Source organism: Cydia splendana, chromosome 27, assembly GCF_910591565.1.
Source record: "Cydia splendana chromosome 27, ilCydSple1.2, whole genome shotgun sequence".
Taxonomy (NCBI): Eukaryota; Metazoa; Arthropoda; class Insecta; order Lepidoptera; family Tortricidae; genus Cydia; species Cydia splendana.
Window position 1 is genome coordinate 4,632,766 of NC_085986.1, and position 18,953 is coordinate 4,651,718.

General features: G+C 36.0%; 1 protein-coding gene across 1 annotated transcript in view; it reads left to right on the plus strand.

The window, feature by feature from the left end:
- LOC134803727 (extracellular serine/threonine protein kinase four-jointed) overlaps window positions 1-17,651 on the plus strand; it is a 37,254-nt gene extending 19,603 nt beyond the window's left edge. The window contains exon 2 of the mRNA XM_063776541.1: window positions 15,934-17,651. Within this exon, the coding sequence (XP_063632611.1) occupies window positions 15,969-17,582 (1,614 nt within the window). The 5' untranslated portion in view covers window positions 15,934-15,968 and the 3' untranslated portion in view covers window positions 17,583-17,651. The remainder of the gene's footprint in view (window positions 1-15,933) is intronic.
- The last annotated feature ends 1,302 nt before the right edge of the window (window positions 17,652-18,953 follow it).

Genomic DNA, 18,953 nt, shown 5'->3' on the forward strand with positions numbered 1-18,953 from the left:
GCGTGATTGGTCGAATTCATTACACTTCACTAAAGCGTTTCGTATGAAGTCATTATAGTTGAGTCCATTGTGAAAAATCTGCGATTACAGTTTGGTATACGAAGTAATTCAACCATTAAAGTCGACGAGTAGGATGTAGTGATAACCCAAGTAGCATTGCAAGCTGTATATAAGCTGTATTAAAGTTTATTTGTATACTATAAGCTGTACAGTTAGGCTGTACAAAGGCTGTATAAGCGCTTATACAGCCCTTATAAGTAAAAAAAGGGCCCAAATTATACAGCCTTTGGCGTTATTAGAGCTGTAGAGTAGCTGTATAAGCAATACATAAGCTGCATAATAGCTGCATTACAGCTATATTTCGGTGTAACAGGAAACCTTAACACTACAGATAATCTCTTATAAGTACGATATAAGAATATAAGTTTTAAATGATTTATAAGAAAGAATTACAAGAGAATAATAATCATTTCAGAAACTAAAATGTCTTAATCTTGTTCATTCGTAATATAGTAATGGCGACAATAAAGTGTTATAGTGGATGGTAAAAGTAAAAGTAAATATTATACAGGACTTGAATGGAATTTTACATTATTAGTAAGTGCGGATTATTATTTATTGTGAACCTGTGTATCTTTTCTGGCAAAATATTTACGCGCCTGCAAAATAACAAAGAGAAACCAAAAGGAAAATATCAAAAATCGGTAAAGTTACTGTTTGTTTTTAAGGTTAGAGTATCAAAAATATTTATAAATATTAATTCTAAGGCTAAACAATTTATTTTAGCTGGTAATCATAACACGGCGTTAGTCTGCTAAATATTTGCAAGTATTTCTTTAATTATATTTACAAATACGTTCTTTTTTTATTGTAAAATGGCGACAATTTTTAAACAGCCTACAGGATAGTTGGAGAGCATTATAATCTTAGTAGCTGTGCTGTGTAATAAATGGAGTGTCTTTTACAGCTTTTGTAATTAAAACAGCTTTATAATAGAATATTTGTATTCGTTTGGCTGTATTTCGGTTCTCCGTACATAAGTTATAATTCTCTTTAGAGATCCGTATAACAAATAAAAAACCTGTACTGTAAATGTCATTCATTAAAAACATTCGTAAAAACTAAAAAACTAAAACTAGTGCCTACGTCAAATCATGGGATTAGTTGTCAAGCGGACCCCAGGCTCTCATGAGCCGTGGCGAAATGCCGGGATAACGCGAGGAAGAAGAAGACTGTAACTGTCATATATTCCTTTAGTTTTATAATACACTTATTTTCAGAAATCATTACACTACTATACTTATACGAGTGTAAAATTACGCCAAAAGATTGTTATAAGCGACTCTATCAGTAATACAGAAAAAAGCTGTACTATAGCTGCCATTTATTCATTTGGTTTTATAATACTCTTACAGACAGAAGTTATACAACTACTATTCTTATAGGAGAGTAAGATTACGCTTTAAGAAATAGCTTTAAAACGGGGTTGACAGATACATTTGTACAGCTACAAGTGCCAAGTGATACTACAATACAGCCTGTATACAGCTTTTACGATAAAATTAGCTTGTAGTGTTTCACAACACTTAATGTTTTCAAACGGAGTTGACAGATACTTTTGTACAGCTAAAAGTGCCAAGTGTTACTACAATACAGCCTGTATACAGCTTTTACGATAGAATTAGCTTGTAGTCTCTCACAACACTTTTAGTTTTATAGTAGATTTTTTATATTCTGATAAAGCACCCCATGCTTCCGCAGAATCCTTTATAATGATTTTATACAGCTTGAGCTGTATAATGTCTGTAAAGTACCTTTTATACAGCTTAAATCTTTTCTGACACTCTTATACGTCCCTTAAATCACTCTAAGTTCTTAATTGGCTGCTATATTGATGTTGCCGACACTTCCATGCTACTTGGGAAAGGACGCGAGTGAGTGCAAGTTATCCGAGGACGATGTCGTGGACAGGGCGAAGTGGAGAAAGTTAAGCGGGATAGATAGCTAGGAAGAGCGAGAGATTAAAGTCGATAAATAGAAAAACATATTGCACAACGAGTTTTTATTACTTTTCTCACTGCCTAAATCAAAACTTACTTACTAACTTGGTTGGCGCGATGACCCAAAATGAGTCCTGACCTTCAACACAAGAGCACGCCACTTTGATCGGTCCAGAGCGGTATCACGCCAGCTTTCGCCGACGCCGAGCTCACGGAGATCTGCCTCCACTCTATCTGCCCAACGGTATTTAGGACGACCAACAGGACGGCGTCCAATTGTTCGACCCAAGTAGGCCCTTTTGGCTGCCCGATCTTCACCCATCCTTTCGAGATGGCCAAGCCAGCGGAGACGATGCCCTTTGATCTCACCTATTATATTCCGCTCGGCTATCAGATGTTCTATTTCGGCATTCCTTCGGATCTTCCAACTGCCATCGTCTCTCGAATCGGGTCCCAGAATCTTCCTTAACACCTTAAATCAAAACTATAACATTAAAAATGAAAGTGTCATAAACGCAACTGTAATCTGAATGTATACTCACTCTAACTGTATATCTGTCACCTTATGGTTATTTTAACATGTTTTTAGAGATAAATATGTAAATGGCTATATATGCCGAATCAAGCGAAATCGACTATGTTCTTTATAGGTACTTGCCAATATAATTTGAATCTTATCCTAAAGAGAATAACTTTGCTTTTTACGTACCTAATACCTACTTATGTAACTTGAACTAAATTTACTGCCAATGGTAGATTTGGAACGTAATATATTATAGTTTCTCTCTTAAAGTAGTTTTGCTATTTTGGCTTACTATAAAAACATTTTTAGTGTTCGTTTAAACTACAATGGCAAATGTGGAAGTGCCGTCATAAAATCATAATAAATGACGTTTACGGTGACATTCTATATTCTGTCGCTTGCCTGAAGCATAGATTTAAAAATAATTTAAATGTGCAAGAGGGAAACTATACCATAACGTTTATGAACATTTTATGAGTGCGAAAAAGGCAGACAACAAATAAAAAAACGTGACCGCTTTTGCTTTTTCATAGCGACCGCTAACGGCCGCTTGAATGCACCAAAACGTAACTCTAGCGGACTGGAAAATACGGAAAGCTATATTCAGAAGATACGGTGGGTGGTTAGGTTATATCTTGGAGTATATGTACAGTCGACGTCAAAGATATGTTTACACTTTTGCACCTCACCCCTTTGTAATAAGGCAAAAAGTGTAAACATATCTTTGACGTTGACTGTACAACAGCAAATAATTTACTCAATCATTATTTCAATTTCAGATTTCAAATTTTCAATACTCTCAATGACTCGTTGGACGTCATTCCGATTTTCATCCAACTTTTCTGTTTGACAGGCAATCTTTTACAGTGTAGATCGTATAGTGTAAGTTTCATTCGATAGCGAGACGTGACGTGCCGTAAAATGGGGTGAGTAGGGTCAAAACTGAAATTCAAACCTCGATAACATTTTATTTTTACATATGAAAACTGAATGGTGTATATAATAAGTGTTCCGGACGTTTGTATTTTAGTTTTTATTTTATTTTGGGTAGTTCCATTTCATAACTTTGACGATAAAGAGGAAAACCCACCTCACCCCGTAGTGCCTCGTATTTGGGGTGAGAGGGGTTTTCATACAAAGGTGATTTTGGAAGATTGTTGGATCTATTTTTTTTAATTATGCGTATATAGCTCCATTTTAAATTGGAATACATTATTTTCGTAGCAGTAGCCTTAAAATCCCTTCTCACCCCCCTCTCAAACCTTCTCTCCCCATTCATAACCCACCTCTCCCCGCGAAACCTACTCACCCCGTTTTACGGTACGCGTTTGCGTTAACTGTCATTTTGATGACATAAAACGCAAACGCGAACGCACGCCACGCTATCGTATGAAAACACTAGGGGTTCTGTGCAGGAACTACATTTTGTCATACTAACGGCCGTTGCCTCACACTAATGTAGGATTATTTAACCTCCTAAGTCCCGCTTGTCATTATTGTAGTTTTGAAATTTAAACCTTCTTGTATTCCATTTTAATTCAAAATTCGATTTGGATTAAATCCTTTATAAAGGCCCCAGGGACTCAGGATGATATTGAAAGTATTCATCCTATAAAAGCAACATGACCAGTATTAAGCCCTTATCTTACCGGCTAATCTTCAGTAGCGATATCTGCGCAATTTTGACAGGCACTGTCATTAATGTGGTCTTACAACCTGTCACGGCAACCTGTCAAACTTCTACCAACCTCTAAAAAGTTTGGTCGCGAGAAAATCAACTTTAAATTCAGTGTCTTAAGAGCTTAGATGACTGAAATAAAAGCTTAGTATTTAAATATTCGTGCTGCTTTGCAAAATGGGCTTTATTATTAGGGAATAAAGTTGATAATTGTTTATTTTTAGTGAAGCCTTTTGAATGTAATGAACAAAGTAAAAATTGTTTTAAAGTAAGCGAAAATGAACTCTAATTGAATGGATTTAGGACGCGTTATAGTGTGTTTTGTGATTTAAGTAAATCTGTCCAATATGATCGATTGATTTTAAGTTTTTTTTATTCTGTGCCATAATGTGTTATATGATTCATGGCCGGTTTTAATATTGCAGTATTCGGCAAATTAAATAAAAAATATCTCAACAGTAGAGTTAGATCAAGAAAAGTCTGCAGCGACTTTGAGTCACAGACAGCGAAACCAAGTGTTATTTATACGTCATAATTTCATAGAAGTTTGATGTTTAAAATAACACTTGCACTGCGTGGGCTATCAAAATCTCTGTAGCGTTTTTTTGGTCTAACTCTAGCAAACCTACAAATGTAGTGCATTTTCCATCGTATTTTCACGGAAACGTACGAACGTGTCTTGCTATTTCAGTCAGTCTCGCCACAAAAACTACTGAGGTTGACTGAATTAACATGACAAATACGAACGTTTCCGAGAAAATACGATGAAAAACAATTATGCACTACATCTATACGTGATAGCGAATTGTCATCTCGGCTATTTAATTGGCCCATGTGAAAAATACCTAACTAATTTGTGATTTGTTTTTGACGACCGGTCTGGCCTAGTGGGTAGTGAGTAGTGACGTAGTGACTCTGCCTGCGAAGCCGATGGTCCTGGGTTCGAATCCCAGTAAGCCCCATTTATTTGTGTGATAACACAGATATTTGTTCCTGAGTCATGGGTGTAATCTATGTATATAAGTATGTATTTATCTATACAAGTATGTATATCGTCGCCTAGCACCCATAGTACAAGCTTTGCTTAGTTTGGGGCTAGGTTGATTTGTGTAAGATAAGATGTTCCCTAATTTTAATATTTAATAGACCGGTTTTCAAATTGGTTTTAATATTAGTTTAGTTTTGATTAAACTCCGGCCACTCTAACTTTGCACAAACTTGGCAGTATGAATTCATACATAACCCTATAAGCTCCATACTTGACACAGAATGCCCTTGGCATGAAAACTTAGCGTAGTGTAGTGTGACTCTAATCACCACTTGCACCATTCCACTAGCCCGGGGACCCCGGGGTTAACCGGTTAAACCTGGAGTTACCATGGATACCAGTACAACACTAGATTGACGGCACATACTGGGTTAACGGTTTAACCGCTTAACCCCGGGTTAGTGGGATGGTTCTAGTGGGCCAAAATGTATCGTCATATTTAGGTTGGATCGTTGAGTGTTTACTTTTTTGACTGCCTCTTATAGGTTTATTATGAATACGTACAGTTAAGAGCGCTGGCGCGGTGCTATTGTTAGAATAACAATATGGACATAGAGCATCTTATTGGTCGTAGACGTTAAAATAGGTACAGTACCTATTAGAGCTACTGGGCATTCATTTCTTAATCTATTTGGGCAGTTTTTACCTGTGAAAACTTGTAATTGGCTAACTTATTACCCTAGCTGTAAGTTTTCCAAACAAATAAAATAAAATGAATAAATAAATAAAATTTGAACCAATTATTAATCGAGGCACATTTTTTATAGGAATTTATTTTTCACTACACCATCTCGCAAAGGCTCTCTTTATTCTTCAAAAACTGATGAGAAGTTGCGTTTTATCTATAAAAAAATAGCACAGTAATTTTATGCGAATTTTGAGTTTTTTCGTCTTATTGACTGGTGGAATTGATCATTACACGTAGACGAAGTCACGGGTAGAAGCTAGTCTATAGAATAAAGCTGTAGTGAACTTAACCCTTTAACGGTTAGAATAAAAAATATACTATTCAAGCTCTATGGTTTCCTTAAAGTCCTAAAAACTCGCACAAGAAAAAAATACAAAATGATGATGTTATGGGTTATGGGTGGTCATTTTTAACCCCCGGCGCAAAAAGGGGGGTGTTATCTTTGACGCCAATGTCTGGCATCGTAGCTCTCCAACGGATGGACCAATTTCGATGCGGTTTCTTTTACGTGAAAGAGAGATTCCTTGCGGTAGTTCTTAGCTATGTTTGATGGAAATCGAACCAGCAGTTTGAAGAGTATCAGTTAATTTCCAAAATTATGTAAGGCATTTTTAGCATAAAACTGATTTATTTGGCATATAGCGTACCGTGGGGAATTTTTTAAAATTTAAATTTGAATAGTTATTGCTGTACAAATATCTAATCGCCACTTGCAACATCACACTAACCCGGGGTTAACCGGTTAAACCGTTAACCCAGTGTCAAATTGTACTGGTAACCATGGTAACTCCAGGTTTAACCGGTTAACCCCGGATTAGTGAATGGTGCAATGAATGTGGCCCTATTGTTCCTTCCCACTAACCCGGGGTTAACCGGTTAAACCGTTAACCTAGCCTCAAATTGTACTGGTAACCACGGTAACTCCAGGTTGAACCGGTTAACCCCGGCTTAGTCGAATGGCGCAAGTGGCCCTAACTGTGTATAATAAGGCCCACTTGCACCGTCCCATTAACCCGGGGTTAAGCGGTTAAACCTAATAACCTAATGTCAAATTGTACTGGTAACCATGGTAACTCCGTTTAACCGGTGAAGGTGGTTTGTTTTCCATACAAAAAACAATTGAGTTGTATAAGTAATTACACACTATTATATTACTACATAAATATGTGCGCATCTGTCTACTTTCAAATGTTTATTTGCGCTAAATTGATAGTAAAACTTTGTTTTATACAGAAATCACGCAAAAAACGTTATTTTGGTAATGCATTGATAAAAAATAAAACGTTTTTTTTGTGAATAGTGCAATACAAGTGACCCTAAGTGTGTATTAAAGGGTTAAAAAGGTAACCGACAGCAGGTGTTATCTACATCCTACTCTATGCCCAACGATTTTATCATTAATCAAGCTGAATTAGGGGCCCGCGTCACGATGACTCGGATATTCTTGATTCGATCTTTTGTTGATTTTGCTCGACTCGAATCGACTCGAACCGATTGTGGCTAACTAGGTATCGGTTAGCTGGCAATATTTATGTGAAGTTACGAGTAATATATGTTGTAGGAAATCGGTTATTTACCTACGTAAATGTTGGTTGTCTACGTAAACGTAAAAGTGGTTAAACCGTTAACCCAGTGTCAAATTGTAGTGGTAAACATGGTAACGTCAGGTTTAACCGGTTAACCCCGGGTTAGTGGGATTAGCTATGGACCCTATTCGGATTTTGAAATAGACATCTAGACATCAATTAGATATCTTTTAGACATCACCAAGATATGATAACGATATGTTTAAGATCTAACCTGTCAAATTTGACATTTGCGCGATTCTGGAGATACCTACTCTTGAACGATTTCCACAGGATATGACTTAGAGATCCAATTCACATTTAATAGATATCTTACTCTATCTAACGTAAAAGTGTCATTGGGTGCCCGAATTGCGCTGCAAAAGAGAACTAGTTGATATCTAAACTATAAAGTATCTAGAGTGGATCTAGTACCTACGTGTCCTCTCTTGTGAATATCTTGAAGTTCGAAAACGGCAGTATGTCATTCGTCCATGTATTTTCGTAAGCATATGTGCACTAGCTGAACCCGTCTGAACATGTCCTAAAATGTCCTCTCCGGATCGATATACAATTTTGGGTCATTATTGTCTTTGGGTGATTTGGAATTCTTCTTTTTAGGGTTCCGTACCCAAAGGCTAAAAACGGGACCCTATTACTAAGACTCCGCTGTCCGTCAGTCTGTCTGTCCATCTATCCGTCTGTATGCCTGTCTGTCACCGGGCTGTAACTCATGAACCGTGATAGCCAGACAGTTGAAATTTGCACAGATGATGTATTTCTGTTGCCGCTATAACAACAAATACTAAAAACCGGGCAAGTGCGAGTCGGACTCGCGCACGAAGGGTTCCGTACCATAATGCAAAAAAAAAAAACAAAAAAAGCAAAAAAAAAAAAACGGTCACCCATCCAAATACTGACCACTCCCGACGTTGCTTAACTTTGGTCAAAAATCACGTTTGTTGTATGGGAGCCCCATTTAAATCTTTATTTTATTCTGTTTTTAGTATTTGTTGTTATAGCGGCAACAGAAATACATCATCTGTGAAAATTTCAACTGTCTAGCTATCACGGTTCGTGAGATACAGCCTGGTGACAGACGGACGGACGGACGGACGGACGGACGGACGGACAGCGAAGTCTTAGTAATAGGGTCCCGTTTTACCCTTTGGGTACGGAACCCTAAAAATAAAATACATGTTTAAGTTCCTATACAACAAACGTATTTTGATTACCGTTTTTTGCGTAATGGTACGGAACCCTTCGTGCGCGAGTCCGACTCGCACTTGGCCGGTTTTTTAGTACCTATATGAACAAAAATAAGAAAAGCGTTTAAAATCTATCATCTATTATCTTTATTACATCTTTTGTGTATGTCGAAATATTACGAAAATAGACAAAAAGCCCAAACCAATAGGGAACAGCCGTAATATATCGGCCCAGCGCCCACGCGTGGGTGGGACAATGGCGAGTGGGCCTTTATTAAGTTATGGCCACAGATATTATATTTAAAGGGATTTTAGGTTTCGGTGATATGGACAATGCTATCTTGATTCAAATAATTCTATAATTATATGCCGGATGTGAGACGACACCATACCGTAAAATTGAAATTGAAATTCAGGGGCGAATTTGGAATACCAGTTTTTAAGCCATTATGTATGTTTATAACCTGTATCTTTAGGTATTTAAATAAAAGTAAACAAAATCTAGCCTCAAATGGCTCCTTAAGCCAGTTGAGATTGCTATCAAAATCGTTGCAGACTTTTCTTGGTCTAACTCTTACCAAATCGCTATCTATATTTAGTTCCTAATAATTACTTAATGTTATTTTTAACGTCTAACGTCTATGAAATTATGACGTACAAATAACACTTACACTGCGTGTGCTATCAAAATCATTGCAGATTTTTCTTGGTCTAACTCTAGAGTACCTACCACTGTTTTTAAAGCCAGGCAATGTTGAAGTAGTTGACAGTATAACCCCAAATTTTCCTAAAGTCTAAATCAAAATGTTTCTTATTCTGCTGTCTAAACTATTGAGCGGATATCAATGAAAGATTTCATTGGTACCATTAAAGTGTTCACTTATTTTTACTGTAAGTACCTACCTGTGGGAAGTTTGATAGTGTTGGTTCTACTATTCCTAAGTTTGTATCAAAAAATGATTTTTATTATAAAATAGGTAGACAGAGTGCGATGGCAAAACCCAGTAAACTAGCAACACAAAGTTCCGTTATCAGATGTGCTCCGAGATTGTCGTATCGCGAAATCGGATCTTTCCGATTTCACGACCCATACATAGGCGAGCTCGTGGTTAATAGACCTCGCTTTGTTAGGCGCTTATTTGATACGCTCCGAAGGAATATGTCTCAACATCCTTACAGTGCCCGAGTGTTCTAAGTGTGCGCCAATAGGCCACATTGGGAACGTTTCGTGGTTTTATATTCAAATAAATAAATAAGCCTTTTATTATTTCACGACCCATACATAGACGAGCTCGTGGTTAATAGACTTCGCTTTGTTAGGCGCTTATTTTATTTGATACGCTTACAGTGCCCGAGTGTTCTAAGTGCGCGCCAATAGGTCACCACTAGGGCTTCCAATACCGGGATCCCGGGATCCCGAAATACCGGGATCCCGTCTGTTTAAACGCATTTTTAAACACCGGTATTTTTTAATGCAATACCGGGATCCCGGTATTTTCAAAAACAAGGAAAATGTGCCGATTATAACGTTTAAAATCCATTAAACTGATCAAATTCGGCTGTATCAAGAAGATTACTTGCCCATTTAATTAAAGAAGATCATTTTAATTGAAACAAGATCTGTGCATATGCGTTAGATAAGTATTTGGTGATAAATTCTGATGTTCAGGCGGCGTAGCATGGTCGCGTTTTTATCCCTTGTCACCATGCCTGTCACGTTCTAACAAGTATGTAAGTGCGAAAGGGACGCGCATAGTGATAGACGATAAAAATGGAACCGTGCTGAGCCCACAGGATATGATATTAATATAATTAGTTCTTAAAATTATATCAAAAAGTAGAAAGAAATGAATTGTAGTATGACAAACGAATTTTTGGTGGCAAAGTTGAATATATATTGGCTGGTTTATTATGTTGAACTAAAAATGTGACTGGTGAAGTCAACAAGGCGGATAAAATGATTGTCAACCTGGGGGTGAAATGATAATTATTGCAGATGGCGATTATTGTTTAATATCCTAAGCTAAGGACATACATATCTGGTGTAACAGTAAGCGTTTTTTTAATAAAACTCAAAAAATGTAGGTGATTCATAGTCAATACCGGGATCCCGGGATCCCGGTATTGATGAAGACAGTTTCGGTATTAATACCGGTATTGAAAGAAGTCCGGTATTTGGAAGCCCTAGTCACCACCACGCAGGGACCAATTCGTGGTTTTATATTTTTATTCTCAACTTTTCTTTAAGTGAGTTATTATTACTGAATAAATGATATATTTTATGATATTTACCCAAGGTTAACAATATACTAATACTACTCTTTGATATAGGTAGGTACAGAGATTCTGTCAAATCTGTCTTGTATTGTCTCTGACAATTTTGTCAACGTATGGCTGGCAGATCTCATCATCTGTAATACAGATCCGACGGATATATATCCGTATAAATATACATAATTATGTAGGTATATTTCTAGCTTTTGATTGTTTATAAATAGCAAATTATTTATATATTTTAATTTTTTTGGTTAATGTACCCAAATGAAATGTCATTTGTTTTTTTTACTATCATTTCCAAGTGTTCCAACCCATGACATGACATAATTGTTTTGCCCATCTACAAAAAGTATCGTATATTTTCATAAAATCGCCCATTTCTCTCTCCTCAGGAGGCCTCAATGCTGCATTAAGCGTCTAGTTAACATTCTGGGGTAACAATCAAATCACACCTATCGAATCTGATTTTTACGTTTTTTGTAGTTATAGGTTTGGCCGCGGCCGATTCGTCGCGTCTAGTAATGTTATTACGGGAGCCGTGAATTGATACGTTTCCATTTGATTGAACGTGTAACTGGCCTTTTTTTTGCGATCATTTTAGTGGAAAAAATTTGGTCGTCATTTTTGAGATTTTTCGTTGTAATTCTGGAAATGGTACCCTACATCTATCATAATTAAATAAATAAAAAAATCAATCAAAATACATAAATCAAACTACATTTTTTTTTTGGGACACACAATATTTTGACCACACTGTATGTTTGAAAAATTAAGGATTTTAGATTTCAGAAATTAAAAAAAAATAGTCGCAATATGGATCATACAGCAGAGGGTTTTTTGTTTAACTGGCTATGTTTTATCTGCCACGATTCGGGATTATTATTTTATGCAGATCTGATAAAAAAAAAGCGTAAGAAATCGTTGTCAAAAAATTCATATGTTAACGACTTTTGGTATCTTTTAGTCCTAATGGTCAAACAGCGAAAAATATCAAAGAAAATATAGTAAAGTCTTATGTAATAAGTTTTTGGCAAAAATTTCATTTTTGGTACAAGCTTTTTATCGCAGACTGTACTTTTCTTACGACAGACAACTAATACTCATCGAGACAATTCTAAAAACCCCTAACACAATTAGGTTGCGTTGTTTCATCACGGAGTTCCTATGGCCACCTCCTGTCTCCATCATCAGATCAGTTCGACAGTACCATATTATTGTATTGTCATCAGAACTACATACAGCTGCCAATTTTCATGACGCTACGATCCTTGGAAGATGGTTAAATTAGTTACCTTAGATTCCATTACATAGTTAGTTACATACAGGTCGACCTAATAAAAGCTTGGTAAAAACATTTTCAAACTATGTTGCGATACATTTTACGACATTATAACATTAGGGAATCCCTTAAGTTAACCTAACCCTTTTCCAAAATTACATTTGTAAGACCCGATTGAGAAATAACCAGTATTTGACAAACACAAGCTCACAAAAAAACCGGACAAGTGCGAGTCGGACTCGCGCACGAAGGGTTCCGTACCATTACGCAAAAAACGGCAAAAAATCACGTTTGCTGTATGGGAGCCCCACTTAAATATTTATTTTATTCTGTTAGTATTTGTTGTTATAGCGGCAACAGAAATACATCATCTGTGAATATTTCAACTGCCTAGCTATCAGGGTTCATGAGATACAGCCTGGTTACAGACAGATGGACAGACAGACAGCGGAGTCTTAGTAATAGGGTCCGGTTTTTACCCTTTGGGTACGGAACCCTAAAAACCAACGATCCGTAGCAAAATGTGTTTAACAAAATTCTTACAAGCCACAAATTACAAACTAAAATGTACTAAATCACTATTAAAATTCAAGCAAATATCAACCTAATCTGTTTAAGGTAGGGTCTAAAGTTGTTTGGACATAATGGTTGTTGTTTTGTTGTGTTCGGGCGAGGTAATAAAAAATGTTTGAAAAAAGACTTGTATGGTTTTGCCTCGGCGCACTCGTTAACCTTAGACGGATTTATATAGAGCGGTCATTGATTAGGTCGATTTGTTTTTATTTTACAAGCTTTTTTTTACAATCATTCATTTACATACAAGATATAAGTATATACAGTGGTACTACTGAAACTAATCTGAAACGAAATTATAACTAGCTTAAATCTAGAATAGATCCTTGAGGCATTGTACGAAGGATGCTGGCGGCATTTCCTCGCTGGTATCGCAATGCTGATACATTGTGCGAGGAAGCCGCCCAGCTCTTCGGTCACCAGTTACGTCAACCAGACGCTTCGCGATTTCTACGAGCAACTTGGGCGCACTGGGACCCCATGGACCTAGAGTTTCAAGCTTTTATTTAACTTTCAATGTATTTATGTAACTATCTATGCTTGTACGGGTCAAATCTTGCAAGTTAAATTTGACCCATTTACCAATTTGCATGCATATGTAAGTCGGGTGACAATGCAATATTAAGGTAGGTACCATCGAGCTGATCTGATGATGGAGACACGAGGTGGCCATAGGAACTCTGTGATCATGAATTTCATAGAAGTTTGACGTTTAAAATGCACTGCGTGTGCTATCTAAATCGTTGCAGACTTGTCTTGGTCTAACTCTAGCCATTTTCTAAGAAACATTGTTTTTATGTTCACCTCATGTACAATTTGCGCATATTGTAAAAATTTATCTTCTCTGTACAATCAGGTACGGCAGGTAATAACAAAAATAGTCTATCAACTCTATCATAAATCAACTCGCACTTGGCCATAAAAAAGGTGGTAATAACAGCACGAGCGTGGGCGTGAGACAATCAACGTAATTGAAATATAACTAACTGAATAAGTGGATAATACGGGGGTTGTGACCGCACTATATAATTACACGGCTTTTTTGTTCTCCTACTTGTTTTTTTGGGTTTATTAGTTTGTTTTTTGTGGTTGTTTTTGTAATACAATGAAATATGGGCACGACAGAGTTTTGTACACGGTTATTGTCGTAAAGAATGCAGTCTGCCTGTAGGGTGGATTTTTTATTGAATTTTATGATATATTTTTATTCAAGTTATATGTTTTTTTTTGACAAATTACACACTATGACATAATGTGGATTTAATGCCGTACAGTAATCATTACTTGATAACGTTAAACATACTTTAGTAAAGTAAAGTTAAAAAATGACACTAGATAAAGTTAAAGATTTTTTAATACAACCAGAATATCTCTTTAAGAGGACCATTTTTTTATTGTTTGGTTTTTTTATCGTTACATTTGGATAAAGTTTGGCTGGTTTGAAAAGTTCCTCATTCTGTTTAGAATCATAACTTAATATCCCGAAAAAACGTATCAAATTTTCCATTCACTTTCCCAATTCCGTTTTTGTAAGGCCTAAGATACACTTGTAAGTTTTACTTACGGAAGTAGGGACACAGCTATACTACAGAATGAAAGATGAATATCATTAGGTATCTCATTTTAACAAATAGCTTTGTCCCTACTTACGTAAGCGAACCTTACAATACAAGTGGCCTAACTCAGAGAAGTATATCTTTAGGACATACGGTGAAATTTCCCTCCCCTCCCTCTTGGCCCTCTTTTATAATTTTATTGACTTTCCTCTAGCTAGTCTATTGTACTCAGTGCTATATTCGTCTGCCGTTCTTCATCAATGATCATCTACTCAAAGGTTAACTGGAAGAAATCCCTTAAAGGGATAAGTTTGCCTTTGTACTGCCTATCCTGTGCCATAAATTTGTGTTTTGTGTTTTGTACAATAAAGAGTTTGTACATACAAATTACACGGATACAGTGAACTCTTCTATCCTCCAAATGCAATCGAAATCGAGCAAAAAATCAACAAAAAATGTTCATTCAATAGTGCTCAGTCCAACTCAAAACAAAAAACATTAACTCGGCTCGCGTCAGTTTTTTCTTAAAGATAATAGCACGAGCGGTGGGCGTTTACAGCATAATTGACTAACTGAATAATAGAATAAGTGGGGGTTGTAGCCGCACTATGTAATTATTGTTTTTGTGTGTAGGAAACGTGCGGTTGCGGTCTGAGGGGTATTTACCACCTCATTAGTGTAACATGACATAATAGACAATTTTATCAAAGTTTTTTTAAAGTTTGATGCTATACTTGGTCAAGCAGATCTTGTCAGTAGAAAAAGGCGGCAAATTTGAAAAATGTAGGCGCAAAGGGATAATTTCTCATAGAAAATTTGAATTTCGCGCCTTTTTCTACTGACAAGATTTGCTTGACCATCTATACATGTTTGGGTGTAGGCCGTTTGGGTTGTGACGTTTTTGTTTGAAGAAACGTCACTTTTGATACTGACATATCCGATCCATATCGTATCTACACCTCATATTTGACGTATATTAAAAATCCAATCAGGCTTTTTAAATCATAGAGTAACTTATATATACTGATTATAAATGTTTACGCAGAACCACGCAGAACGATGACTAATTTTCTTAATCGGACCTATTATATCAATTATGCTACGGCTATCAAAATGAATACCTTTTATACCTTATGCCTCTAGTAGAAAAACAGTTTATCTGTCTTAGTTTTTAATGCCTTTAAAGCCCTTTCTCCTCTAGCATCAGAAGTATTTGTCATTCAATGTCTAATGTAATTTTAAAATTCATATATCAATGTAGCCACAGTCATTGCTTATTCGGGATTTCAACCGAAAAATTGATTGTTTATTAATGTCAATTAAGTATATTATATGTTTTTTTAAGTATCACTTTTTTATAATTTATTGAATAAATAAATAAATTACAGTCTAAAAAGTTAATACGAGACCCATCGTACGCAAAACCTTGAGGAAGTTTGTGTGCCGCGGGACTATTATATAAGAAAACCGTTATCAAAGCCCTCAATATAAAAGCAATAAATGTGACATTTTCTTAACATTCATTTCTTTTGTTACAGATCATAATGCTGAAAACGGTGTAGAACTCAAAACCATGGGAGCAACATATGAAGACGAAGCAAAAGCAATCTGCGACGATAAAATGGCACATAGACTGCCAACCTTACAAGAAATCAGAACTAACGCAAGACAAAAGACAGATTTCAAAATCATCACAATGAAGAATAGTATACAATATAACAATTTCGGATATAAAGAAGAATTGACGAGAAGAATGAAGAAAGAATATAGATGTTACAATCTATGTTTCCTCAGTGTGTGTCTTAGTTTTATTCTAGGATTAACAATAGGGATAGTCCTGATGAAAACTTCCCAAAACATAACTAGAAGAGTTACTATAAACAGCAGTAAAGACTTAAGAACACTAAATTCATTTAAACATGAAACTAAGACTGATTTTGAAGTAAAAGTTGATGAAAACAAATATGACACTGTAACTGCTGGTCATAAGTATAATAAAGATGTTTACCCTAAAAGCTTAACAGAAGATATGAAAGAAATACTGAAAGACAACAAATCTCATCATAGACATGTGATAGCACATATTATTAATAGTACCAAGCCTTATGTTCCTAGTGACCAAACTGTGTTGTATAATAACGTGTATTGGGGGCCTGAAGTTGAAGATTCAATGCCACAAGGATATGGAGAGAATAGTGGAGAATTGTGGGAAGAATACGTCGGTGAAAGTGAAGTGGTACAGATGAAGCCTGGGTGTGGTCGTATGCAGAATCGACTAGTCATCTTCAAAGATGGATCTCAAGCCTGCGTCAGATACAGGCAAAACACGGATCAAATTCAAGGCGAAATCTTCAGTTTCTACGTAGCAAAGTTAATGAATTTAACCAATTTAGCGCCTTCGGTATTGAAAATCGTCGATTTGAAAGATAAACTTTGGGCTAACGTGGCGAATGAGATAGCAACAGCGCAGTGGAATAGTAACAGAGCTGTTGTTTTAACTCAATATATACCAAGCTTGGAATCCGCAACGATACCAGACATTTTCAAACCGGCCAACAGACATTTGAATAAACATGATGTACTGAAAATGTCTTTGAAAGAAAACGAAGCTCCAAAGGAAATTCTAATAGAAAAACTAAAGACGAAAACTGTGAAAGTGAAAAAAACTGACAATTTTGATCATATCGATGTGAAATTAAATAAGAAAACTATAGATACATTTGTAGAGCTAGCTCAATGGTCTGATCTCATAATTTTCGATTACCTAACAGCTAATTTAGACAGGATTGTTAATAATCTTTTTAATTACCAATGGAATATAAATATTATGGACGGTCCAGCTCACAATTTGGCCAGAAAAATGGACAGTGGGCTGCTTTTATTCTTAGACAATGAATCAGGACTATTACATGGTTATAGGCTTTTAAAGAAATATAATGTGTACCATAGTTTAATGTTGGACAATTTGTGTGTATTTAGGAGGACCACGATAGATGCTTTGAGGAGGTTGTACGAAATGAAAGCGATAGGGATTAAATTAAGTGATATGTTCCATAAGAAAAATAGTGCTGTTATAAGAGATATTCTACCGCCTTTACCAGAGAAGAATGCTAAGATTTTACACGAGAGAATAGGTAAAGTTTTGAGCCAAGTAGAAAAATGTGAGCTAACTTTCTCAAACAGATAGTGACTACGTGGATTTAGGAAACAATTGATAAAGTAAAGGACCCCACAGCAATCATAGGGAAAAAGTGGTTTCAGTCTAATCTCTCAAAATTTTAGTATGATCTAGATTTAAATCTCCTGATATTTTTTTTATTAGGACACAAATATCTCATAAGTGTATTGTCAGAAATAATCAAGCTTATATTTTTCTAATTCTATGAGATCTTTCCTAAAATCGATACATTAAATTGGTAAGCATTATAGTATGACCTGTATGACTTCATAACGTCAGTAACTGTCAGTATGTCATTGCTGTATTTCAACGATTTTAGGAAACACCTCATAGAAATATAAAAATATAAACCTGATTATTTCTGAAAGTATACTTCTGAGAGATTTGTACCCTTATAAAAAAACCGGAGACTTCAATCTACATCATACTTAAAATTTTGTGAGATTTTACTGAATCCACGTTTTCCTTATGTTTGCTGCGGGGTCCTTTTCAAAATTGTTTTCCAATATCCTCTTTGGACACAATGTATTGTAAAAACATAATCGTATTTTTGTAAGCATTTTTCGATACCAAATATAATTATTTATTGTATATTGTTGTAAAAATATTGTAAAATGTGCCAGTGAATTTACGCGTGATATTTATGTTAATAATTACTTAGGTAATTGTAATTTTGTAAATATGCTTTAAAATATATGCCATTAAAATATTTTTAAATATCATATCTGGTTTGTTTAAATTTTCCTGTGTGTATGAATTTTCTCAATTGATTTTTACGCCTAAGACCCTAATCTGTTAAACAAAAGCCATTTTTTCGTTTATGACGAACCCAAGCTTCCAACTTTGGCGCGTGGCAAAGCAACAATGCCGGTTAAAAAGCAACTGTATCGTGATAGTATTAAAGTTCAAATCTATGTAACAGCTCATTCGCGATAACATGTTAGTACCCTAACCACCCTAATGAAGGCGAGAGAATACACAGCGCTTGTATTTGAACTTTAGTACTATCGCGATACAGTTGCTTTTTGAACGGCATTGTTGCTTTGCCACGCGCCAAAGTTGGAGGCTTGCGCTCGTCATAAAAGAAACAAAAGCTTTTGTTTATCAGATTAGGGTCTTAGGCGTAAAAATCATTTGAGAAGATCCATACTATAACATCCCTTAGGGCCGAGCAACAGTACCGTCTTCACCATAAGGGCACACGGGGCCCGTGCCCAGGGCCCCCATCCTCAGGGGGTCCCGAAGGACATTCAGGACATTGTTAAATTTCAAGTGCAATCGGGCCTTGGTATTTGAAATGTAGTATACCAGCATATTTGATTACCCATAATAAATAGAAGATCATAGTAGTAAAATGTTAGTTTAATTCGTTTTCTTTAC